At 41.5% G+C, this 26,656-nt stretch overlaps 2 protein-coding genes and 1 pseudogene across 8 annotated transcripts in view; 1 reads left to right on the top strand and 2 right to left on the bottom strand.

Annotated features, from left to right (window-relative positions):
* Positions 1 to 26,656, bottom strand: part of LOC129015142 (neuroblastoma breakpoint family member 11-like) — a 2,260,169-nt gene that overhangs the window by 1,133,162 nt on the left and 1,100,351 nt on the right.
* Positions 1 to 26,656, bottom strand: part of FMO5 (flavin containing dimethylaniline monoxygenase 5) — a 52,263-nt gene that overhangs the window by 21,061 nt on the left and 4,546 nt on the right. Inside the window, exons 1-5 of one of the 7 annotated variants that reach the window (XM_063664099.1) lie at positions 21,975 to 21,991; positions 12,768 to 12,939; positions 3,582 to 3,770; positions 1,157 to 1,319; positions 239 to 381 (exon numbers count right to left, since the gene is read on the bottom strand). In XM_063664099.1, coding sequence (XP_063520169.1) covers positions 239 to 381; positions 1,157 to 1,319; positions 3,582 to 3,770; positions 12,768 to 12,902 — 630 coding nt within the window. In that variant the 5' untranslated portion in view covers positions 12,903 to 12,939; positions 21,975 to 21,991. Of the gene's footprint in view, positions 1 to 238; positions 382 to 1,156; positions 1,320 to 3,581; positions 3,771 to 12,767; positions 12,940 to 13,149; positions 13,513 to 21,974; positions 21,992 to 26,656 lie in introns of those variants that run through there. The other 6 variants (XM_063664074.1, XM_063664078.1, XM_063664105.1 and 3 more) reach the window with 6 other exon arrangements.
* LOC129015377 (large ribosomal subunit protein eL8-like) lies at positions 11,426 to 12,222 on the top strand (annotated as a pseudogene).

Below are 26,656 nucleotides of genomic sequence, written 5' to 3'. Positions count from 1 at the left end.
CCAGTTCCTTGGTGTGAGGCTAGCTGCACAATGGAACTCTAACTGGTAGCCTTAACTCCTCTATTAGCACCAATCACCATGTTGCCAACTGAGGTAATGAAACCAAGCCCTACATTTGCCACTGTCACTGAGGGGCTATGTGCAGGTATCCCTGTTCTCTGTTGGGTCCACCTGCAGCTTCCTTGGAGAAACTGAAGCTAGAGTTAAGCAAAGTAAATAATAATTGAGTGATTCAAACCTGCTTGGCTGTTTGGCTAATCTCTACAGCCAGATCCCCTCCAGAATTCCCAATGCCAATTATAATGACTCTCTTTCCATTGAATCCCTCTGGGGTCTTATAGTCTCGACTGTGGAAGTACTGCCCTTTGAACTTCTCAATTCCTGCAAGAGAAGGGAAAATAATTATTGGGTAATGGTTTACATGATAGATATCATTTGTCAAGTCCTTTAGTCTTTTTGCAGACTTAAGTTTAAGTGTATACTCTCCAAGTGTTCTCTTTACTCAGCTACTTTCTTGCCTTTCTCAGTATTTTTGCTTATTTTCTTTTCCCATGGCCTCAGAGTAGTACCTTGTGATTTCCTTGTCATATGTACTTTGCTTAACTCAGGATGTGTTTGTATTTTGGATTTAGAGATATAAATACAAACTGCCTCAGAAAACCTCCATTCTCTTTTATCTTTTCATCCCCTTAAATACCTACTCCCATTTCACTTACGGCACATATATTCTTATATACTTTAGAGTATACAGAGTGCTTTTTTTTTTTTTAATGAAAATCCAGGCCAAAGACTGAAATTCTTCAAGCTTTCATTCCTTCCTTAGAAACTCAATATTTCTGTTTATTGCTGAAAAATTCCTCATTCAACCTAATGCTCCTCAAGAACTCCACATTCTTCCTTTTGATACTCCAGTCATTTGATACAATGACTAAAGTCATTGTAAAACTAAATAGACCTCAAATTTCGCTCTAATCTCCAAAATTACAAAAATGGCAGTAATACAAGTTACCCCAACATCTTTCTGGGGAACAAGAATAATTAGGATAAGTCTTACTTCATTCCAAAGTAGGAATTACTCAGACCACAATCCTCCCATTCCTCAGGGGTCAGGTCACAGGCATGGGTCAAGGGTCTTCCTTCCCGGTAAGCTGCTCACCAGGGAAGCTTTCCAGAGGTAGATGAGCATTGGTGTGATGGCCAGTACAAACCATGACTCCATCAAAGACATTCATCTCCTTTTTCCCTTCAGATTCAGTGACCACTTCCCATTGGCCTGAAGTTGAAAAATCAGGCTGCTTCTTCACACTGCACACAGTGGTCTGAAAAGAAAAGTGATAACCACAGGGGACATCCCTGACATGACTCTCCTTGCATAGTGTTACACAAAGGGCTGATATCACAGGCACTATCACATAATAGGACCCATGCAGGGATATTTGATTTTCATACTCCACAAATAAGAACTGTTCTGGGCTGTGGTCAGAATGAGAAAACTTCCACAAGACAGAAAAAAATAACATAGTGTTGGCAGGCTAATGTACCCTCCTCTTCTAGAAAAGTGCAAGTCACTAGGTCTCTTGGTCCAGGTCCTAAGGCACTGTAACATCTGAGTAAAGCCTGGGCTTCTCCTGTGCTTTTATGACACTCCATGCACTAAATGCCTATTCTTCTCCTGACCCCTATATGTCCTGAGACCTTCTGATGTCTTCTTACCCTAGGTTCTCTTCTCCTGGCTACCTTTAAATAAGTGACTGAGCTATAGGGCTCCTTTTCCTGGTAGGGTAGAAAAACACCTCAGTGGCTCTCATTTTATATAAATGAATCTCCCTTTGGCTCCCATAAATACCCATTTTACAAGGAACTATAAAGAAAGAGGCTGTGAAACAGGATAGTGTTATGATTTTTAGCTTTATAAAAAATAAAAAATATGGGTTACCCTACTTAGGTTAAGGAAACACTATGTGCTTCTAAGGGCCGATGACCATAATGTCTTCATGGACTAATAGAGACACCACCCCGGCCTGGTGCAGTGGCTCACGCATGTAATCCCAGCACTTTGGGAGGCTGAGCCAGGTGGATCACCTGAGGTCAGGAGTTCAAAACTCACCTGGCCAACATGGCGAAACCCCGTCTCTACTACAAATACAAAAATTAGCGGGTGTGGTGGCACATGCTTGTAATCCCAGCTACTCAGGAGGCTGAGGCGGGAGAATTGCTTGAACTTGGGAGGTGGAGGTTGCAGTGAGCCAAGATCGTGTCACTGTACTCCAGCCTGGGCAACAGAGCAAGATGCTGTCTGGGAAAAAAAAAAAAAAAAAAAGAGACAAACCACCCCTGCATGCACTTGCCATCCAGCACTATTTATAGTGCCTCTATCATGTTCTTTTACACAGGCTGGTGCCTCTGCCTAGATCACCCTTTTATTCCTTATTTGGTAGACTCCTACTCACCCTTCAAGACTCAGCTTTAAGAAAACTTTAAGAAAACTTCCCTGGAACCTGATACTTCATGTCCTGATGGGTTCAACATCTCTCCTCCGAGCTGTAACGTATAGATCTCTAGCATTTGTCCCCACGTAACTCTCTATTTTTATTAATTATATTTATAATAAAATTTTTCTTCATTTTTTATCCCCTTAACTAGACTATAAAGTTACTGATTTTTCTTTTTTGTCTTTGCATATTCAATGCTTAATATGGTAGCAAACTTATTCAATAAGTATTGTTTAAATGAAGAGAAGCACCACTGGAATGTAAATGACTTACTTTAGAAGTTCACTAGATGTTTTCATTTTCTTATTGTCGTTAAGCAGAAAAAGGCATGACTTAGCAGGATGATCAGAAGGCAGAAGGTTTGGGCTTTTTGCCAGCTGTCAGAAATATCTGACCATAAAACTCTTTTATGGTCATGATCAGAAATTATAGAAAAGTCCTAGAATACTTTAGAGCAGGAAGGAACCATAGAAGTGATCTAGTACAATCATCTTGTTTTACAAACAAGAAAATTTTTAAAAATTGAAATTGAGGAAATTGCTTGTCTAACATCTAAGTTAGTTAGTGGTAGGGCAAGCACCAGAATTCAGGTTTTTATTCTGCAATTCCATGTTCTCCCCTCTACACCAGAGTTAACTACCCAACAACTATACTTTACTTGGTTTTTATGATGTTCATATAAACAAATGTATTGGAAAGTACTTCAGAAAGTACAAAAGGGCTAAGCAGTAATGGACAAGTTGTGGAACTAGAGAGTTTTAGAGTTCTCATACCTATCGGTTCCCTTCTGTAATGGGGAAAACATTTCCCTTCATCTGTTTATTGCAATCAAATAATGTGAAATGAAGGTAATGAAAACACTCTGCCAGGTGGCTTCCTGTATCTGCAGCCAAAATATATGAAAGAGAGACCGTCCCTTGAATATTTTTGAGGAGCAAGGAGGACAAAGAATGGAGTTTTTGCCTGGGTAGGATAGATACATGTGCAAATCAAGCCAATCTTTAGAAGTAAACATTGGTAACTGAAACCACGTTATTCATTTACTTGGCAAACAACTTCAAACACAAAGATACCCACACAATTTTCTACCTTAAATCGAATATACTTTAGAAGGTCAAATTCTTTGGCATACATCCTGAAATACTCCAGGACCTGGGCATTATGCATGAAGTTGGGATAATGATCTGGGATTGGATAGTCACTGAAGCACATCATCTCTTTAGAAGTATTGATGATCACTGATTTGTAAATACTGGCCCTTCCTTCTTCAGGATTTTCCTGCAATAAATAGAAAGTATTCACAGCAACTTGAGAATCATCTTCATGTTTTATAAATAGCCAATAAACATCTGAAAAAGTTTTCTGAAAGTGTCAATTAAATCACACACACACACACACACCTTCCAGTATTTGTGCCCTTATGTAGTCCCTTCCCCTTGAATCTTAGTTATCTTTATGAATTGCTTTTGACCAACAGCATACAGTTGAAATGACACTGAATGGTTTCCAAGACCAATTCATAAGTAGCCTTGCAGATTCTGCCTGGGCCTCAGAAAGCTCGCTCTGGTAGAAGCCAGCAGCCATATGAGAAATCCAACTACCATGAGACCACCATAGCATGAGGAAGTCCAGCCTCACCACATGAATAGAATGTCTGGGACAGAAAATATGTGGCCAGTCCCCAGAAATTCTACCTATTCTATTCTATCCCAGCTGAAGTTCTAAACATGTGGACAGAAAGTTACTAACACTGAGTAATAAATAGTCTTTCAAATGAGTAACAGTGAGGCAAAATGGGAAGATACACAGGAAAGAGTGTAACAGTTTCCATATACTGGAAAGAGTATAACATCTCCAACTTCTGGAGAGCAGTGTTAAAATGTATATGAAACTCCTTGCAATTTACCTAGCCTTTTAAAAAAATATTCAGCATCGCTTAGGAAGATTTATGTTAAAGGATGTTAATACCAGCATTATTCATAATACAAAAATGAGACAAGCTAAATGCCCAACAAAACAACTGAAATGTGAGAACCACTGCTCTAGATCCTTACTACCAAAGTGTGGTCTGTAGACTAGCAGCTGGGGCTTCACTTGAGAGATGGTGTTAGAAATGCAGACTCTCAGGCCCCACCTCAGAGCTACTGAATCAGAACCTGCATCTTAGCAAAATCTTCACGTGATTCAGATGCTCATGCAAACTGAGATGCACTGCATTAGATGACATTAATCCCCAATTCAGTGTTCTTTCCCCTACAACAAACTTCTTTGCATCCTCAAAAACTTCCTATTGAGGCCGGGCGTGGTGGCTCATGCCTGTAATCCCAGCACTTTGGGAGGCTGAGGTGGGTAGATCATCTGAGGTCGGGAGTTTGAGACCAGCCTGACCAACATGGAGAAACCCTGTCTCTACTAAAAATACAAAATTAGCTGGGCGTGGTGGCGCATGCCTGTAATCCCAGCTACTCGGGGGGCTGAGGCAGGAGAATCGCTTGAACCCGGGAGGAGGAGGTTGCGGCGACCGAGATCGTGCCATTGCACTCCAGCCTGGGCAACAAGAGCAAAATCTGTCTCAAAAAAAAAAAAAAAAGAAAAAGAAAAAAAAAACTTCCTATTAACTATCTTATAGCATTGTTGTGGTGATCACATAAAGTAATGCAATGATGCAACCTACCCAACCTATCACAGAGATTTCACAAATGAGGAGTTTTCAAATTTTTAGATTTTCAAAAATTGTTTTGACTATGGAAAATCACCTTAATCAATTTGGATCTCCTCCTCCTTTTTTATTCTAGAAATGAACAGATATTGAGATATTGAGTATTATGAAACATTAAATAGCCACAAAGGAGAGTGTTTGTTGGCTTTGTCCACCTTTAGGATTGTTTTTCTCCCACTTTTATTGCTTAATTATTCAATCTAGGAATCCTAAATTGATCATTCCCATTTTTCTGACCTATAATCCAACATCTCATTTCTTTAACTGCTAATAACATTTTCATAAGTCTCCTTTGAAGTCTCTTCTTCTAATCTATCCTACCTGTTTCAACCAAAATGTTCTCTCTAAGGTGTGGCTGGACTATATCTCTGCCCTAATTAAAATTTTAGATGTTGCCCCATTTCCTGTAGAATAAAGTTCCTATTTCTCAGCTTAGGATTCAAAGACCTCCATAATGTTTTGTAGTGTATTTCTTATCTCCCCAACTAGATTGTAAGCCCCTTGAATTGTACTCATGGTTTTCCCCACAGCATCCACAATGATAAATAGCACTCAATAAATGTTTAATGGATGCATATCAAATTGTATTGAGAAAGGGATATACAGAATAAGATGTAAGTTTCACAAAATGTATAACAAAACTAATAAAATACATCAACATTTATCTCAAAAAGACTTCAATAAGATACATGTATCTCCCAAAATTTTGTCCTAAGAAAAATTGCAAAATAATATAAAGTCAAATGCATAAAGATATATTTTTGTATAACTTAAATAGCAATTAATTAGTAACAATGTTAAATGTTCCCAAAATAGATGAATGGTTTAGTAAATTATAGTATCTCAACATGCAGAATTTTTTTTTTTTTTTTTTTGAGATGGAGTCTCGCTCTGTCGCCAGGCTGGAGTGCAGTAGCACGATCTCAGCTCCCTGCAACCTCTGCCTCCTGGGTTCAAGCAATTTTCCTGCCTCAGCCTCCCGAGTAGCTGGGCCTACCGGCACGCGCCACTATGCCTGGCTAATTTTTTGTGTGTTTTTAGTAGAGACGGGGTTTCACCATGTTAGCCAGGCTGGACTCGATCTCCTGACCTCGTGATCCGCCCGCCTCAGCCTCCCAAAGTGCTGGGATTACAGGCGTGAGCCACCGCGCCCAGCCTCAACATGCAGAATTTACCTTCCACACCACTCCGTGGGTATTCTGATAAATACAAAGTAGATCCTGCCACTCCACTGCTGAATAGTTTCTCTTGATTCCATATGGAAAACATAATTCCTTATTTTGAAATTTAGCACATTTCACAATCTAGCCCGGTTTATCTTTTAATCTTCATCCAGTGTTGTCCTTATTTAATCTCAAATTTCTAAGTCATTAAATTGTTCCTGAAACACTCTTAAAAAAAAAAAAAAAAGAAACACTCTAGGCTCTTGCACAACTTTAAAACTTTGTAAATATTACTATTACTTCATCTGGAAAATTTCCTGTCCTTCAAGAGTTACATTAAATGTCACTTCCTTCAACAAGACTTTTCTAATTTCTCCAGAGAATTAGGTTCCCCTATTCATCCTCCAAGCTCCCAAAACTCTCTGTTCATATTTCTATAAAGATAACTTAAACACACTATATTATCAGGCATTTGTTTCCATGACTGTGAGAAACCTGAGAGTAGCCATATCCTTCTTTAAATCTCTATTATCAGGACCTGGTGTGTATTGGATGTGCAATAAATGCTTTGAAATGAATTAGTTAATGAATTATGGAAAGTGAATTTGGAGACACCAAAAACTATGATTTTGAAGTCTGTGCAGGAACATTAAAAATGGTGTATGATGTAACTTGAAGTAAAAAGGGAACTGTAAAATTAAATTTACATGCTAATCACCAAATATGTAATATTATGTCTATCTATGGGTATATAATTATACTTGTATAACCTCTCCCTGTTAGACATGTCTATTTTGAGTATACTTTATTTATTTGAAATAGAAAAAATGTGAAAATACAGAAAACCGGTCAATTTATTAAGGCAGTAGGATTGCTTTCTTTTTCCTTTATTTTTGTTAAAATGTTGTTTGTACAACACCCATTCATGATAAAAACTCTCAGCAAACTAGGAATGGAGAGAAACTTCCTCAATTTGATGAAGAACATCTACAAAATACCTATAACCAACACCATACTTAACAATGAGAAATTAGACACTTTTCCCCTAAGACTGGGAACAAGGTAAGGATGTCCTCTCTCACCAATCCTATGGAATATTGCACTAGAAGTCTTAGCTAGTACAATAATAGAAGAAAGAAAAGTAAAGGATATACGGATTGGGAAGAAATAAAGATAACTTTTTATTTGCAGATGACCTGACTATGTAGAAAATCCCAAAGAATTAAAAAAAAAAAAAAGAAAGAAAAAAAGAAAAAAACTCCTAGAGCCAACAAGTGAGTACAGCAGGGTTGCAGGATACATGGTTAACATACAAAAGTTAATTGCTTTTTTTTTTTTTTTTTTTTTGAGACAGAGTCTCGCTCTATTGCCCAGGCTGGAGTGCAGTGGCACAATCTTGGCTCACCACAACCCCTGCCTCCCAGGTGCAAGCAATTCTCCTGCCTCAGCCTCCTGAGTAACTGGGACTACAGGCGCATGCCACCATGCCCAGCTAATTTTTTGTATTTTTAGTAGAGATGGGGTTTCACTATGTTGGCCAGGCTGGTCTTGATCTCCTGACCTCGTGATCCACCTGCCTCGGCCTCCCAAAGTGCTGGGATTACAGGCATGAGCCATCGCACCTGGTCATTTGCTTTTTTATATACTAGAATGAACAACTGGAATTTGAAATTTTAAAAACTCCATCTATAGTAATACCCCCGAAATTACATACGTAGGTATAAACATAACAAAATATGTATAGGATTTATAAGCATGAATTACAAAACACAGATGAAGAAAGTCTAAGATTTAAATAAATGGAGAGATATTCTGATTCATAGACTGGAAGATTAAATATTGTTAAGATGTCAGTTCTTTCCAACTTGACCTATAGATACAATGCAATCTCAATCAACATCCCAGCAAGCTAGTTTAGAATCCAAGCTAACACATGGATTCTAAAGTTCATATGGAAAGACAGAAGGCCTAGAATAGAAGACTTTGTCCTTAATTGTGGGCTGTGCATAGTGACTTTGTTCCAAAGAGTATAGTATGGGAATGGAGAAAAAAGGAGCAACTTTACAGTGTGGCAGAAACGACAAACACTATTTCAAGCCAGGACATCAAGGTTAACATCAGTAGTGATATTATCTAGGGTTTTTATAGTTTTAGATTTTACATTTAACGCTTTAATCCATGTTGAGTTGATTTTCATATATGGCAAAAGGAAGGGATCCAGTGTCAATCTTCTGCATATGGCTAGCAGTTATCCCAGCCCCATGCAATTTATCCTTGTAACAAACTTTCATATGTACCCCCTGAACCTAAAATAAAAGTTGGAAAATGAAAAATAGAAAAGTGGAACAAACTTACACTTCAACAAAGATATATTGTGGCATATAGAATGCTAATTTCTTAATTATAATAACATAAAATGAGTTTTAAGTTTCAAAAAAAAAAAAAAACAGTGGGTATAATGTCGATAGTATGTACCCTTGATGGGAGGTGAGGAGAATGGCACCTTATAATATTCCTCCCCAAAAGTCATAACACCAATTTAACCATGAGAAAAAAATTAGATAAATCCCAACTGAGGGATATTCTACAACATACCTGACCAGTAAGTAATCCTCAAAACTATCAAGGGCATCAAAAACAAGGAAAGTCTAAGAAATTTCATAGCCAAAAAGCGCCTAAGGAGATATGACTATTAAATGTAATGCAGTATCCTGGATGGGATCCTGGAACAGAAAAAGGCCATTAGGAAAAACTGAGTAAATCTGAATAAAGTATGGACTTCAGTTAATAATAATGTATCAATATGGGTTCATTCATTATTTAAAAATGTATCATACTAATGTAAAATGGGGTAACTGGACATGAGGTGTACTGTAATTCTCTGTATTATCTTCCTAATAAATTTTGTAAGTCTAAAATTGTTCTGAAATTAAAAGCTTATTTAAACATGTTTGTACATAAGTGTATATATTTTTTAATTAAGGTAAATTAATGAATGGCAAGGTCATTTTGGAATTAAGATGTTTGTTGTATGGAGAGCAGGGGAGGCATGTTCCTAACTTCTGAATTTCATTTCATTTATTCATTCAAGAGATATTTATAAAGTCCCTCTGTAATAAAATACTTTATGAGGTACTGATAAATGCAAGTCTGTACGTGTATTCCAAAAGTTCAGAGTTTACAGAGTAGAGCCGTGCTATCCACAGCAGGTCTGTTGGGATCACTGAGTGAAATGGATGACAGATCTCACCTCTTTGAGGTACTCATATATTTCAACTCTTTTTCAAATAACTAACAACAACAAGTGTTATCCTGTGTCAACAACATCCTTCAAGTCCTTCGAAACACCTGATTGGACCTTAGGTAAGGTTTACCACTGTGTCAATCCACTGCTTTCCAAAAGAGTGAGCACAGAGCAGTATTGGGTTAGTGAGTAGAAGAAAAAGAAGCTTCTGCTCCTGCATTTTACAATTTTCTACCATTGATGAATAAATCTTCCCTCTACAAATTCTATACACTGATTATATTTCCTACCTAGGCACAAGGCCCACACATTTGAGCAGGAAGTCTGTGTAAGAAAAGAGAGGCCAGGCACGGTGGCTCATGCTTGTAATCCCCACACCTTGGGAGGCCGAGGTGAGCAGATCACTTGAGGTGAGGAGTTCGAGAATAGCCTGACCAACATGGTGAAACCCCATCTTTACTAAAAATACAAGAATTAGCAAGGCGTAGTAGTGCGTGTATAATTTCAGCTACTTGAGAGACTGAGGCATGAGAATCACTTGAACCCAGGAGGCAGAGGTTGCAGTGAGCTGAGATCACGCCACTGTACTCCAGCCTGGGTAACAGAGTGAGACTCTGCCTAAAAAAAAAAGAGAGAGAGAGAGCAGGGGATGGAAGTTGGGGAAATTGGAACTGATGGGATTGGAAGAAGTAATAAGGACAGAAGAAAGGAGAAAAATTTAAATGGGAAGAATGAGGACAGTTTGGGGCTTCTGTTCCTGTCAGATTTTCAAAATCCCATGGAATAGAAACTCTCTTTGAACTGTTGTCTGCACATTGGAATCATCTGGGGAGCTTTAAAAAATGGAGATAGTAGAAGACATGCTTGGCTCTAGAAATATAATGGTGAACCACACAGGTGTGGTCTGTCATAACAGAAGTCAGAGCATTATGATGAAACACAGCTTATTTATTTTCAAGGAAGCAGTTTACAAAGTGTTAAAATTTTGCCAAGTAGATAATCAGAAGAAAAACCTCCACATTAAGTCTTTAGCAGAGAATAAGTTTAAACCACATTGGAGATAAAAACCAGAAACTTGATAATCAGACAAGATGATGGATGCCCTCCCAACCTCCTCCCATCCTTAATTGATTTCATGCCTTTTCAGTAACTGGCAAAACCGGCTAAGATGCTTAGTAAAGACACCACATGTGTGAGTCCCATCCTAGGCCTACTGAATAATAACCAACATGTAGCACTATGTTCCTGGCACTGTTGTAAGTGATTGGCATAATTATCCATTCACTTACTCCTGACAATAACTCTATAAAGCGGATACTTTTATTATCCACTTCTTAAAGATGAAGAAACACAGGTATAGAGAGGCTAAATGATGTGCCCAAGGTCACACTGCTAGTAGGTGACAGAAATAAGGTTTGAGCCTAAGACTGCGTTCTTAACCTCCATTCCATATTGTGGCCGGATTTTAAGAGCAGAATTTTCTGCTGTTCACTAAAAACAACAGGGTTTTAGCCCATGTCCAAGACTGATGATGATACAGGTATGCAGGTTAGCTAAGGGGATCCACTCCAGATCTGAATAAGGACTACTGTCACATAAAATTAGTCCCCAAAACAGAGTCAGGGTGCAAAAGGATTGTATTTCTGTTCAACTAAGAAATGCTATAAAGCCACTTTTATGTAGCTGGCCAACAATGTGTTAGTTTTTATGAAATATGAAATGTAAAACTTATCTAGGGCACCTCAATACTATTAAATGTTCAGAAAACTGGCTTAAAAGCAAACCTGTTCTCCTCTAGCCACCCAAGATGCCAATAGGAAAGAAGGCTAAGGGGAGGAAGGCGGCCCCCGCCCCTGCTATCAGTGAAGAAGCAGGAAGCCAAAAAAGTTGCGAATCCTCTGTTTGAGAAAAAGCCTCAGAATTTTGGCATTGGACAGGACATACAGCTCCAAAGAGACCTCACCCTCTTTGTCAGATGGCCGCCCTATATCAGGTTGCAGCAGCAAAGCGCTATCCTTTTATAAGCTGCTGAAAGCACTTCCTGCCATTAACCAGTTCACCCAGGCTTCGCACTGCCAAACAGCTACTGACTGCTTACGCGGGCCCACAAGCACAGACCAGAGACAAAACAAGAGAAGAAGCAGAGACTGTTGTCCTGGACTGAGAAGAAAGCTGCTAGCAAAGGGGATATTCCCACCGAGACACCACCTGTCTTTCCCGCAGGGGTTAACACAATCACCAACTTGGTGGAGAACAAGAAGACTCAGCTGGTGGTGATTGCACACGATGCGGATCCCATCGAGCTGGTTGTCTTCCTGCCTGCCCTGTGTCCCAAAATGGGGGTCCCTTACTGCATTATCAAGGGTGAGGTAAGATTGGGATGTCTAGTCCACGGGAAGACCTGCACGACGTTGCCTTCACACAGGTTCACTAGGAAGACAAAGGAGGTGTGGCTAAGTTGGTGGCAGTTTTCAGAACCAATTACATGGACAGATATGTTGAGATTCGCTGCCACTGGGGAGGCAATGTCCTGGGTCCTAAATCTGTGGGTTGAATCACCAAACTGGAAAAGGGAAAAGTGAAAGAAGTTGCCACTAAACTGGGTTAAATGTACACTGCTGAATTTTCTGTAAATAAAAAGAATAAAAATTCTCCTTCAAAAAATGAAAAAAATAAAAGCAAACCCAGCAAACCCAATGCATGTCAGTTTGGAGATCAATAAAGGTGGCTGGTATTCCTTGGAATATAATAAGTTTAACTGTCTTTTTTAAATTTTTTTCCTTGAGACGGAGTCTCTCTGTCACCCAGGCTGGAGTGCAGTGGCGCGATCTCGGCTCACTGCAAGCTCTGCCTCCCGGGTTCACCCCATTCTCCTGCCTTAGCCTCCCGAGTAGCTGGGACTACAGGCACCCGCCACCACGCCCGGCTAATTTTTTTTGTATTTTTAGTAGAGACGAGGTTTCACCGTGTTAGCCAGGATGGTCTCGATCGCCTGACCTCGTGATCCGCCCGCCTCGGCCTCCCAAAGTGCTAGGATTACAGGCGTGAGCCAACCGCGCCCGGCCACCTGACACTGTTAAGATAAACTGTCGTATGCACCTAGTTGCAGGGAGGGTTTCAAGTATTAAGGGACTAGGAGATGTATGTACCTGGAACCTCCAGAGCCCTCCGATGTCATCAGTCCTTTCAAAGCAGACAGGTTCCAAGCCTTCTTCTACGCAGCACTTGATGGAAGAGAGCCCGCTCGCTCCTCCCCCAATCACAGCAATTCTTTTCTTAGTCATGGTCTCCCGAGAGCTTCACCTGTCAGTGTCGCCTGTCCTAAAGAAAGGATGACAAAAGACAAAAAGCACACATCGGTTAACATTTTTCAAGGAAGACCTTGGCCATGGCATTCGAATAAATTCTGTACAAGAGGTGTCTTGAGGAGGACAGATTCGACGGTCCTCTTCACCAGAGGAAATCGTTCTGCTGGCATGGGGGAGCCCTGCGCCTGCAAGACCCAGAACTGAGAGTGCTCTGCTGTGGTACCGGATCTCACCGCCTTTCCAGAAGCGCTCAACAGATCCTTCAGCTGCGATCTGGAGGCGACTCAACAGGCGGCTGTTGTCAAATTGGTATAAACCAACAAGGTACAAACAGCCAGAGGCAACGGGGAGGGGCTGTAGCACTCCACCTCCTTTCAGGGACCACTCCCCCGCCCACTCAGCGGCACCCATTCTCCCTCCCTCGATGGGAAGAAAACGTGGGCTGAAGCTGCTTTGGGCGAAAAAGTTAATCCTACAACTTCTCTATATTTCAGCTGTTGTTGCCAGCACTCTCAACTACTTTCTCTGAAAACAGAGTGCTCCCTAGCCCCGTCTGTGCTCGCTTCTGCATCCACTTTTAACTTCCTGGTTTTTGCCTTAAAGTGACAAACACTTCCTAGTGAAGGGAAAACTGTCAACAACCCCAAAGCAAGTTCTACTCCAAATGCTTAAGTGAACACCTACCCTTCAGGTGATCTGTTCAAACAGATTGTAGCAGGATGAGCCACAGACAAAACTCCTCAGACAACGAATTAAAGAAGGAAGAGGTTTTTATTCTGCCGGGACCGTGGGCAGACTCGCGTCTTAAGAGCCCAGCTCCCCGAAAAAGAAATTCTTGGCCTTTTTAAAGGCTTACAACTTTAAGGGGTCCACGTGAAAGGGTCGTGATACATCAAGCAAGCGTGGGAAACGTGACTGGGGGCTACATGCATCAGCTAACAGAACAAAAAGTTTTAAAATGCTTTTTTCATACAGTGTCTGGAATTCACAGATAACACAAGTAGTTTAGGTCAGGGATTGATGTTATTATTATTACTTTTTTTTAACTCCTAGGGCCGGGTGGTGGTGCCAAGGTTGTCTGGCTATTTATCTTACTTTTTTTTTTTCCAACTTTTTGCTTTTTCTCTCCTCCTGTCTTGTGAACTAGGCAAGGTGGGGGGAGGAGGGCAGCAGGAGTATTAGTGGTCTCCTTCCTTAAGATGATCCTGCCCCCGCTTCCGCCCCTGACTCACCTATACCTCTCTCCTCCCTTCCTCACAATCTGGATGTAAGAATCTACACTTGTGGTAGAAATTTACTTTTAAATCCCCATGCACTGAGCTGAGTGCTGGAGTATAGTGAGGAATGTATTGTTTCCTACTCAGAGGGGCTTACAGAGTAGTGGAGAAGACCAAAACATAAACAGGTAATTTTAACGAAAGAAAATATTTTTAATAGTGCTTTCACACAGTTATATTAGTAACCAAAAATACAAAATATCCACTTCTAAAATGTAACTTTTCAAATATAAAGTCATGTAGAACCACCAATATAACAGATACAAGATTTCAGGCACTGGGTTAGAACAAGGGCCCATCCAGACAAGGGTTCTATTTGACAGATGTGAGGGGTTGTAAGAGGCATGGATTGTGGCTCATGCCTTGGATCCTTGCTCTCCTTCTACCACTCCCTGAGTCAATTTTGCTTTTCCAATCTGCACCTGCTAATCTTGGACTTGAGAGGCAACTGATATTTTGTTTGTGCCATTGAATTTTTTGTTGTATTTATAGCAACTTAGCAGACTCTAATTAACATTAATATGTTTTGGAACTGTCAAACATTTTTTTTCTTGAAACAGGGTCTCACTCTGGCACTTGGGCTGGAGTGCAGTGGTGCAATCATGGCTCACTGCAGCCTCTATCTCCTGGGCTCAAGCAATCCTCCCACCTTAGCCTCTGAGTAGGGACTACAGCTGTGTGCCACCACACCTGGTAATTTTTGTATTTTTTGTAGAAATGAGGTTTCACTATGTCGTTCAAACTGGTCTTGAATTCCTGGGCTCAAGTGATCCACCTGCCTTGGCCTCCCAAAGTGCTGGGATTACAGGCATGAGCCAACAAGGCTAGCCTGTAAAATATTTTAAAGACTAATATCTTTCACAAAAGCATTCAACTATAAATGTGAATTTATACGAAAATAGTATCTTTTAAAAATAAAATTCTGAAGACAGTGTTTCAACACAACCATTTTATATGCTAGAAGTTAACTTAAAATGAATTATTTGTAAATTGGATAATTTTGAATGCACTAGAAGAAATGCCTAAAGGAAAACATGAATACTTTTATAAACTGAGTATTAATTTCCTCCTACTGAATCAGTTTTACAAATAATGCAAGAATTACTTTTAAAATCTAGTTAACAATGTAATTTTATTTTAATGTCCCCCTACTTCAATTGTGTCTTATAATTAATTGCTTTTGAATATAGCAAATATGTTTTATGTTGTTTTAAAATTACTTATACAATGTTTTAAACCTTGACTCAAATTTTCTCTCTCTCGCCTAGCTGACAATTTGCAAGTGAGTCAATTTCTTCATCGAAAAATAACTTGATACATCCAAATTAATATACAGACTCAACTCAGTTACTCATGCTATTACAAGACAGCAATATTATGAGTGAGAAATAACAATGACTAATTCCAAGATAACATATGAGGGTTTTGAAGGAGTGTATGTGTATGGATGCACATACATGTGGAACTGGGTTTGCAGAGTTCTGCAAAGGTCCAACCCAGAAAGAGCTTTCAAACAATACAGTCTCACCTCTACTCAGATGCTATCCTGTTTTATAATTCTTTCTATTACGTTTGCGTTTTGCCTATATTCGTTCGGCAAACAGTCTCTTTTGGAGGCCCACTTATTTTTATTTTTATTTTTTGAGACGGAGTCTCACTCTGTCACCCAGGCTGGAGTGCAAGTGGTGCGATCTTGGCTCACTGCAAGCTCCGTGGAGGCCACTTTTTTTTTTTTTATTATACTTTAAGTTTTAGGGTACATGTGCACAACATGCAGGTTAGTTACATATGTATACATGTGCCATGTTGGTGTGCCTCACCCATTAACTCATCATTTAATATTAGGTATATCTCCTAATGCTATCCCTCCCCCCTCCCCCCACCCCACAACAGTCCCCACAGTGTGATGTTCCACTTTCTGTGTCCATGTGTTCTCATTGTTCAATTCCCACCTATGAGTGAGAACATGCAGTGTTTGGTTTTTTGTCCTTGCAATAGTGTGCTGAGAATGATGGTTTCCAGCTTCATCCATGTCCCTACAAAGGACATGAACTCATTTTTTATGGCTGCACAGTATTCCATGGTGCATATGTGCCACCTTTTCTTAATCCAGTCTATCCTTGTTGGATATTTGGCTTGGTTTCAAGTCTTTGCTACTGTGAATACTACCACAATAAACATACGTGTGCATGTGTCTTCATAGCAGCATGATTTATAATCCTTTAGGTATATACCCAGTAATGGGATGGCTGGGTCAAATGGTATTTCTAGTTTTAGATCCCTGAGGAATCACCACACTGACTTCCACAATGGTTGAACTAGTTTACAGTCCCACCAACAGTGTAAAAGTGTTCCTATTTCTCCACATCCTCTCCAGCACCTATTGTTTCCTGACTTTTTAACGATCGCCATTCTAACTGGTGTGAGATGGTATCTCATTGTGGTTTTGATTTGCATTTCTCTGATGGCCAGTGATGATGAGCATTTTTTCATGTGTTTTTGGCTGCATAAACGTCTTCTTTTGAGAAGTGTCTCTTCATATCCTTTGCCCACTCTTTGGTGGGATTGTTTGTTTTTTTCTTGTAAATTTGTTTGAGTTCCTTGTAGATTCTGGATATTAGCCCTTTGTCAGATGAGTAGATTGCAAAAATTTTCTCCCATTCGGTAGGTTGCCTGTTCACTCTGATGGTAGTTTCTTTTGCTGTGCAGAAGCTCCTTAGTTTAATTAGATCCCATTTGTCAATTTTGGCTTTTGTTGCCGTCGCTTTTGTTGTTTTAGACATGAAGTCCTTGCCCATGCCTATGTCCTGAATGGTATTGCCTAGGTTTTCTTCTAGCGTTTTTATGGTTTTAGGTCTAACATGTAAGTCTTTAATCCATCTTGAATTAATTTTTGTATAAGGTGTAAGGAAGGGATCCAGTTTCAGCTTTCTACATATGGCTAGCCAGTTTTCCCAGCACCATTTACTAAATAGGGAATCCTTTCCCCATTGCTTGTTTTTGTCAGGTTTGTCAAAGATCAGATGGTTGTAGATATGCGGCATTATTTCTGAGGGCTCTGTTCTGTTCCATTGGTCTATATCTCTGTTTTGGTACCAGTACCATGCTGTTTTGGTTACTGTAGCCTTGTAGTATAGTTTGAAGTCAGGTAGCGTGATGCCTCTGGCTTTGTTCTTTTGGCTTAGGATTGATTTGGCAATGCAGGCTCTTTTTTGGTTCCATATTAACTTTAAAGTAGTTTTTCTAGTTCTGTGAAGAAAGTCACTGGTAGCTTGATGGGGATGGCATTGAATCTATAAATTACCTTGGGCAGTATGGCCATTTTCACGATATTGATTCTTCCTACCCATGAGCATGGAATGTTCTTCCATTTGTTTGTGTTCTCTTTTATTTCTTTGAGCAGTGGTTTGTAGTTCTCCTTGAAGAGGTCCTTCACATCCCTTGTAAGTTGGATTCCTAGTTATTTTATTCTCTTTGAAGCAATTGTGAATGGGAGTTCACTCATGATTTGGCTCTCTGTTTGTCTGTTATTGGTGTATAAGAATGCTTGTGATTTTTGTACATTGATTTTGTAACCTGAGACTTTGCTGAAGTTGCTTATCGGCTTAGGGAGATTTTGGGCTGAGATGATGGGGTTTTCTAGATATGCAATCATGTCATCTGCAAACATGGACAATTTGACTTCCTCTTTTCCTAATTGAATACCCTTTATTTCCTTCTCCTGCCTGATTGCCCTGGCCAGAACTTCCAACACTATGTTGAATAGGAGTGGTGAGAGAGGGCATCCCTGTCTTGTGCCAGTTTTCAAAGGGAATGCTTCCAGTTTTTGCCCATTCAGTACGATATTGGCTGTGGATTTGTCATAGATAGCTCTTATTATTTTGAGATATGTCCCATCAATACCTAATTTATTGAGAGTTTTTAGCATAAAGCATTGTTGAATTTTGTCAAAGGCCTTTTCTGCATCTATTGAGATAATCATATGGTTTTTGTCTTTGGTTCTGTTTATATGCTGTATTACGTTGATTGATTTGTGTATGTTGAACCAGCCTTGCATCCCAGGGATGAAGCCCACTTGATCATGGTGGATAAGCTTTTTGATGTGCTGCTGGATTTGGTTTGCCAGTATTTTATTGAGGATTTTTGCATCAATGTTCATCAGGGATATTGGTCTAAAATTCTCTTTTTTTGTTGTGTCTCTGCCAGGCTTTGTTATCAGGATGACGCTGGCCTCATAAAATGAGTTAGGGAGGATTCCCTCTTTTTCTATTGATTGGAATAGTTTCAGAAGGAATGGTACCAGCTCCTCCTTGTACCTCTGGTAGAATTCGGCTGTGAATCCATCTGGTCCTGGACTTTTTTGGTTGGTAAGCTATTAATTATTGCCTCAATTTCAGAGCCTGTTTTTGGTCTATTCAGAGATTCAAATTCTTCCTGGTTTAGTCTTGGGAGTGTGTATGTGTCAAGGAATTTATCCATTTCTTCTAGTTTTTCTAGTTTATTTGTGTAGAGGTGTTTGTAGTATTCTCTGATGGTAGTTTGTATTTCTGTGGGATCGGTGGTGATATCCCCTTTATCATTTTTATTGCATCTATTTGATTCTTCTCTCTTTTCTTCTTTATTAGTCTTGCTAGTGGTCTATCAATTTTGTTTATCTTTTCAGAAAACAAGCTCCTGGATTCACTGATTTTTTGAAGGGTTTTCTGTGTCTCTATTTCCTTCAGTTTTGCTCTGATCTTAGTTATTTCTTGCCTTCTGCTAGCTTTTGAATGTGTTTGCTCTTGCTTCTCTAGTTCTTTTAATTGTGATGTTAGGGTGTCAATTTCGGATCTTTCCTGCTTTCTCTTGTGGGCATTTAGTGCTATAAATTTCCCTCTACACACTGCTTTGAATGTGTGCCAGAGATTCTGGTATGTTGTGTCTTTGTTCTCATTGGTTTCAAAGAACATCTTTATTTGTACCTTCATTTCGTTTTGTACCCCGTAGTCACTCAGGAACAGGTTGTTCAGTTTCCACGTAGTTGAGCAGTTTTGAGTGAGTTTCTTAATCCTCAGTTCTAGTTTGATTGCACTGTGGTCTGAAAGACAGTTTGTTATAATTTCTGTTCTTTTACATTTGCTGAGGAGTGCTTTGCTTCCAACTATGTGGTCAATTTTGGAATAGGTGTGGTGTGGTGCTGAAAAGAATGTATACGCTGTTGATTTGGGGTGGCGAGTTCTGTAGATGTCTATTAAGTCCACTTGGTGCAGAGCTGAGTTCAATGCCTGGATATCCTTGTTAATTTTGTGTCACGTTGATCTGTCTAATGTTGACAGTGGGGTGTTAAAGTCTCCCATTACTATTGTGTGGGAGGCTAAGTCTCTTTGTATGTCTCTAAGGCCTTGCTTTATGAATCTGGGTGCTCCTGTATTGGGTGCATATATATTTAGGATAGTTAGGTCTTCTTGTTGAATTGTTCCTTTTACCAATATGTAATGGCCTTCTTTGTCTCTTTTGATCTTTTTGGTTTAAAGTCTGTTTTATCAGAGACTAGGATTGCAATCCTTGCCTTTTTTTGTTTTCCATTTGCTTGGTAGATCTTCCTCCATCCCTTTATTTTGAGCCTATATGTGTCTCTGCACATGAGATTGGTTTCCTGAATACAGCACACTGATGGGTCTTGAGTCTTTATCCAATTTGCCAGTCTGTGTCTTTTAATTGGAGCATTTAGCCCATTGACATTTAAGGTTAATATTGTTATGTGTGAATTTGATCCTGTCATTATGATGTTAGCTGGTTATTTTGCTCATGAGTTGATGCAGTTTCTACCTAGCCTCGATGATCTTTACAATTTGGCATGTTTTTGCAGTGGCTGGTACCAGTTGTTCCTTTCCATGTTTAGTGTTTCCTTCAGGAGCTCTTTTAGGGCAGGCCTGGTGGTGACAGAATCTCTCAGCATTTGCTTCTCTGGAAAGTATTTTATTTCTCCTTCACTTATGAAGCTTAGTTTGGCTGGATATGAAATTCTGGGTTGAAAATTCTTTTCTTTAAGAAGGTTGAATATTGGCCCCCACTCTCTTCTGACTTGCAGAGTTTCTGCTGAGAGATCCGCTGTTAGTCTGATGGGCTTCCCTTTGTGGGTAACCCGACCTTTCTCTCTGGCTGCCCTTAACATTTTTTCCTTCATTTCCACTTTGGTGAATCTGACAATTATGTGTCTTGGAGTTGCTCTTCTCGAGGAGTATCTTTGTGGCATTCTCTGCATTTCCTGAATTTGAATGTTGGCCTGCCTTGCTAGATTGGGGAAGTTCTCCTGGATAATATCCTGCAGAGTGTTTTCCAACTTGGTTCCATTCTCCCCGTCACTTTCAGGTACACGAATCAGACGTAGATTTGGTCTTTTCACATAGTCCCATATTTCTTGGAAGCTTTGTTCATTTCTTTTTATTCTTTTTTCTCTAAACTTCTATTCTCGCTTCATTTCATTCATTTGATCTTCCATCACTGATACTCTTTCTTCCAGTTGATCGAATTGGCTACTGGGGCTTGTGCATTCGTCATGTAGTTCTCGTGACTTGGTTTTCAGCTCCATCAGGTCCTTTAAGGACTTCTCTGCATTGGTTATTCTAGTTATCCATTCTTTTAATTTATTTTCAAGGTTTTTGACTTCTTTGCCATGGGTTTGAACTTCCTCCTTTTGCTCGGAGTAGTTTGATCGTCTGAAGCCTTCTTCTCTCAACTCGTCAAAGTCATTCTCCGTCCAGCTTTGTTCCATTGCTGGTGAGGAGCTGTGTTCCTTTGGAGGAGGAGAGGCGCTCTGATTGCTACAGTTTCCAGTTTTTCTGCTCTGTTTTTTCCCCATCTTTGTGGTTTTATCTACCTTTGGTCTTTGATGATGGTGGCGTACAGATGGCATTTTGGTGTGGATGTCCTTTCTGTTTGTTAGTTTTCCTTCTAACAGTCAGGACCCTCAGCTGCAGGTCTGTTCGAGTTTGCTGGAGGTCCACTGCAGACCCTGTTTGCCTGGGTATCAGCAGCGGAGGCTGCAGAAAAGCGGATATTGGTGAACAGCAAATGTTGCTGCCTGATTGTTCCTCTGTAAGTTTTGTCTCAGAGGAGTACCCGGCTATGTGGGGTGTCAGTCTGTCCCTACTGGGGGGTGCCTCCCAGTTAGGCTACTCAGAGGTCAGGGACCCACTTGAGGAGGCAGTCTGTCCGTTTTCAGATCTCAAGCTGCGTGCTGGGAGAACCGCTACTCTCTTCAATGCTGTCAGACAGGGACGTTTAAGTCTGCAGAGGATGCTGCTGCCTTTTGTTTGGCTATGCCCTGCCCTGAGAGGTGGAGTCTACAGAGGCAGGCAGGCCTCCTTGAGCTGTGGTGGGCTCCTCCCAGTTTGAGCTTCCCAGCCGCTTTGTTTACCTACTCAAGCCTCAGCAATGGCGGGCATCCCTCCCCCAGCCTCCCTGCCGCCTTGCAGTTTGATCTCAGACTGCTGTGCTAGCAATGAGCGAGGCTCCATGGGTGTAGGACCCTTGGAGCCAGGCACAGGATATAATCTCCTGGTGTGCCGTTTGCTAAGACCATTGGAAAAGCACAGTATTAGGGTGGGAGTGACCCGATTTTCCAGGTGCTGTCTGTTGCCCCTTTCTTTGACTAGCAAAGGGAATTCCCTGACCTCTTGTGCTTCCCGGGTGAGGCGATGCCTCGCCCTGCTTCAATTCACGCTCAGTACACTGCACCCACTGTCCTGCACCCATTTTCTGACACTCCCCAGTGAGATGAACCCAGTACCTCAGTTGGAAATACAGAAATCACCCGTCTTCTGCTTCGCTCACGCTGGGAGCTGTAGACTAGAGCTGTTCCTATTCAGCCATCTTGGCTCCACCCCCTAGAGGCCACTTTTCAATGGCATCTTTTTAAGATAGAATAGGCGTGAATCTTCTTTGAGGGAGAGCTGTAAAGGAAAGGTGACTGACAAGCATTGGACTGTGACATGAGTGAGAAATATACTTTTTGCTGAATTAAAATGTGGAGAGCTATTTTTTCAGTAGTAAACCTTAATAAGTCAGTCCTGACTAGTGCAAGAGTCATTTCTAGCACAGTGTCTGTTGGGAAAAAGCTGAGTGTTGGGAAGAAAGCTGAGGCGGGGCTTGCATGTCTGAAATAATGTCCTCTGGAATGTGTGTAGACTTGCTGGCTCCTTGCTTCTAGCCCTCCAAGCTCCTAGATCGGTTGTATTCCCATTATCTCAAGTAGCAGAACATGTTCCATATAAATGCTAAACCGTCACAGCTGTAGATCATGAGCCTGCCCTTTTGACCCCCACATTCTCACCACCTGTTTCTCTGTTGGATTACCAATAAATAGCCTGGGCTCCCAGAGCTCGGAGCCTTCGCAGCCTCCACAATTGCGATGGCCCCCTGGTCCCACTTTACTTCTCAAACTGTGTTTTTCTCAATCCTTTGACTCTGCCGGACTTTGTCACCCCCAGGATCTGGTGTTGGGTCTGATCACCCCAACAGCATCCATTCTATGCCTGCTATGTGCTAGGTACTTTGTTACCCAGAGAGGAGGAAGGGAAAGTGCATATCTAAAAAAGATGAGGAGAAAAATCACAGCCATCATGGTAGGCTGAAAACATGGTCCCCAAAGATATCCATGTCCTAAGCTGCAGAACCTATGGATGTTATAACACATGTAAAGTGCCCACACGTGGTCAGGCATGTAGTTGGAGTTCAAGTATTAGTCAGCATTAATTGTAAAAAATTATTTTATTTTCTAACTTAAAAATGTTTTCACTAATTTATTTTGAATGGACAAATAACAATTGTCTATATTTATGGAGTAATAGTGAAAAATCTGAAATGACTTCATAAACGTTCATCAAGATGGGGAACGACTATATTACATATATAGTACATATAATATAGTCCTTTAATGAGATGAATTTATACTGACATGAAAAAATTATGAAAGATTTTTACCAGCATGGCCCTTATTTCATTTGTATAGTTTCCATGGCAGAGGGTAGGAACAATCTGGGCAAGCACATTTAAAGCTTCAACTTATGTACTAGGCTAAATCACATCCACTCATATTCCACTGTCCAAGGCAAATCACAGGGGTTCTTCCTATTAGGAAGCACTGCAAGTCACATGACTAAGGGCATAAATGTATAACCATCTTATGCAGAGAAAGTGGATAGTTAGGAACAGTAACACAATCTATCAAAGCTGGTTAGAGCCCACCATGGAGTAGATATCCCACATTGTGTGTGTGTGTGTGTGTGTGTGTGTGTGTATTTCTGTTTACTTTTATGACCCATATCTGTGGGCCACACATATGGGGAAAACACTATGCCTGTAGACACCCCAAGGAAATGAGATTACCATGGAACCTCAATAATGAGGGATAACTTCCAATTTCTTACGTCTCCACTGATGAGATGTGGATACTTGAGTGATCCCCAGGCTCATTCCCAAGTGAAGTTTTTTGGTCCTTTGCAATACCTTGGACATTCAAATTTGTATTTAGTTTCTTGTGAAAAAAAGTTTCATTTAATTTTTACAACAGCATTATAGGATAGCTACTATTATCCTCATAATTTACTATGCATTATGGGCCTTTCAGAAGCACTCTGATTGTTAAAACCCTCTAATTAGGAAGACTAATTAGACATGCCATTTTTGAGCAATTTGAGGGGATAGAGGTCAGGAACCCCCTTGCATCAAAGTTATAACTGTGCCTCAGGGATAGATACATGTGCAACAGAACCCAGAACAGGCATGCTCATTTTTCAAAACTAAAACCCAGGCTTTGTAGGGTTAGGGTGAAAAAGTGGCTTTGGATTCTCATCAATCAAAGGAGGAAGAAGGTCATAGAGAGTTCTTAGGGTCATAATTTTACATTGCCTAAAAATATGTTAGAGTAGGGTGAATCATGAGAAACATTTTGGCTTCCTATGGTTATATTATTGAGACAACCTGTCCCCTACATGGAAATATCATCACGGGATTCTTGGGGTGTTGCTTTGTCAGACGGAAACCTCTGTGGCCATTGGTGCTTTTGCACAAGTTTTGCTCGAGCCTGTTGGGCTTGTTTGGTCCATTCAGCCTGGCAGGCTGCACATGGCTCATGCTACCAGCCTGGATCCCATGCCTGCCAAGGGCCAGCCAGATGCAGAGCGGAGAGGGGTGTGTGAGCAAATATGAGGTCCAGCCACTATGCACAGCCAGGCATGCCAGCTGTGGCAAGGCGGGCAGCTCCAGGTGCCAGTATAGGCACTGACTCCCTGTGAGGCTGCAGCTGGACCAGGGGTACCACAAGCAGATTTCATGGCTGGCACTGGGGAATGCAGTGGTGCCTGGAAGCTTGGAGATGCCAAGAGCTAAAGAGCCCCAAAGAGGGTGTCACAGCCCTGGCTCAGTGAGCTGCTAGGTCTGGGCTTCCCAAAGGGCTGCAGCTCCTCTCGCCTTCTCTCTTCTCTCCTTCTTGTTGCCCACAATGTGGCAAGCAATGGTCGTGTTTCAGCCCTGTTTGTGTTACAACTCTTTTAGCTCCACCATTTGGTGGGTCCTGAGTTCTTGTCCTGCATCCAGGTAGAATGATGTAAGTTGACAAGTGGAGGGTAAGCAAGGTGAAGAGGAACTTTATTGAGTGACAGAACAGCTCAGAGGAGACCCACATTGGATAGTTCCTCTCCACAGGCAGGTCATCCCATTGAGTGTTCAGTTCTCAGCAGAGGAGGAGACCCTGGAGTGGGTAGCTCCTCTCTGCAGCTGGTTGTCCCAATGTCTGCTCAGCTCTCACAGAGAGGAGACCCTGGAGTAAGCAGCTCCTCTCCACAGCTGGCAGGTCATCATTGTCAACTCAGCTCTTAGCAGAGAGTAGACCCTGGGGTGGGTAGCTCCTCTCTGTGGCTGATTATCCCACTGTCTCAAGTCTGGCTGAATTTGCGGTTTTACAGGCCTCAGAGGAGAGAAAGTATGCACCAACTGGTCCATAGGCACCCAGATAAAACACCACAAGTTCTCACTCTGGTCTTTGGGACCAGCAGCCCAGCCTCCAGGCTTCAGGCCCTCCCCACCTTGAGGGTAGGTCTTCACCGGTGACCTGCTCCCTTCCACCCAGGAGCCTGCCTCCTGCTGCCATTCATGGCACCCAAACTGTTTGTGCAAAGGGGCACCTGCAGGCAAGCACAGAGGCTGAGCTGCCCCCAGCACCCCCTCGGCCTCCCTCCCATGCTGGCACCCAAAGTCCTGAGGGGGCCAAAGCCACATGTCAGTGCTGCCTGGAGTGGGCACACACCCAGCCAGGCTGCAATAGCACCCAGTCTCAGCTCCAACCTTGTGCTGGGAATGGAGCGGGTGCTGGGAGCAGGAAGAAGCCAGGCAATGGGAGGAGACACTTCTTAGCCTGCAGGAACTGGGTAGGGGGCCTTCCAGGGCCCCCAAGAGTGCAGAGATGCCCAGGTCTGCAGCTGTGGCTTGAGCAGCTATAGCTGCACCCAGGAGGATGGGGCTCCTGCCTGCTCCAGGCCCCCAAGAGCACAAGGAGGCCCAGCTGGTGGACATGACTTGGGCAGCTGCAGCTGTGCCTGAGAGGGTAGGGCTCCTACCTGCTTTTAGCCCCAAAGAGCACAGGGATGCCCAGGTCTACAGCTGCAGCTGGGCAGCCACAGCCGCGCCTGGGGAGCAGGAAGCTCTTCCCCTGCCAACTCAGAAGGAGGCAGGGCCTCCACCTGTTCCTGGTTCATGGAGCCCCCAGCTCCATGAAGCTGGCCTCCCTGGTGTGCCACCCCCATTGCAAGTGGCATCATGAGAGCAGCTGCTCTAGATAGGCCGTCATTGTCATTAATATGTCACAAAAGTTAAATTTCCAGTTTGGCAAACTCAAAAGCCTTCAGGGACTAGCTAGGCAGATTGCATAAACATTACACTGCTGGTTGGAGAACATAAAGAATGAAATTCTGGGTGACCAATGTGACGGCATGGCATGACAGTCAAAAGGCATCCAGTTAAAAAGGAAAACACTGTCCTTTCAAGCAAAAAGACAGTGGGCAAATTTTGATGCCTACAATTTCTAAACTATGTTTTCAAAGATTTACTTCATAATATTCCGTTTTACAACCTTACCTTTGATAGTAAAAGGGAGTGGCAATTCTCTGAGGTGACTGGGCAAGAGTCCTATGAAACCAACTTACTTTTTTTCTATACTTCTATACTGTGGTATATTTTCCCTGGCTTTCTGGGTTCTAAATTTATTACATGTTATTTCATGACAAACGTATACTGGCATCAAAAGTCAAAATACAGTTTTTCATTTCTTGCAAGAAAGAAAACCCAAGTTAAGTCTTTTTCATCCCAGCACAAAAATTTTCCACCCATGGGCACGGACCTAATTCTAACCTAAGCCCAAAGTTCCAAGTTCATTTACTCAAGAGGTCTGAATAAATGTTTACTTTGGTCACAGCT

The sequence above is a fragment of the Pongo pygmaeus genome, chromosome 1 (genome assembly GCF_028885625.2).
Source record: "Pongo pygmaeus isolate AG05252 chromosome 1, NHGRI_mPonPyg2-v2.0_pri, whole genome shotgun sequence".
NCBI classification, from domain to species: domain Eukaryota; kingdom Metazoa; phylum Chordata; class Mammalia; order Primates; family Hominidae; genus Pongo; species Pongo pygmaeus.
This window is presented reverse-complemented; position numbering and strand designations above follow the sequence as displayed.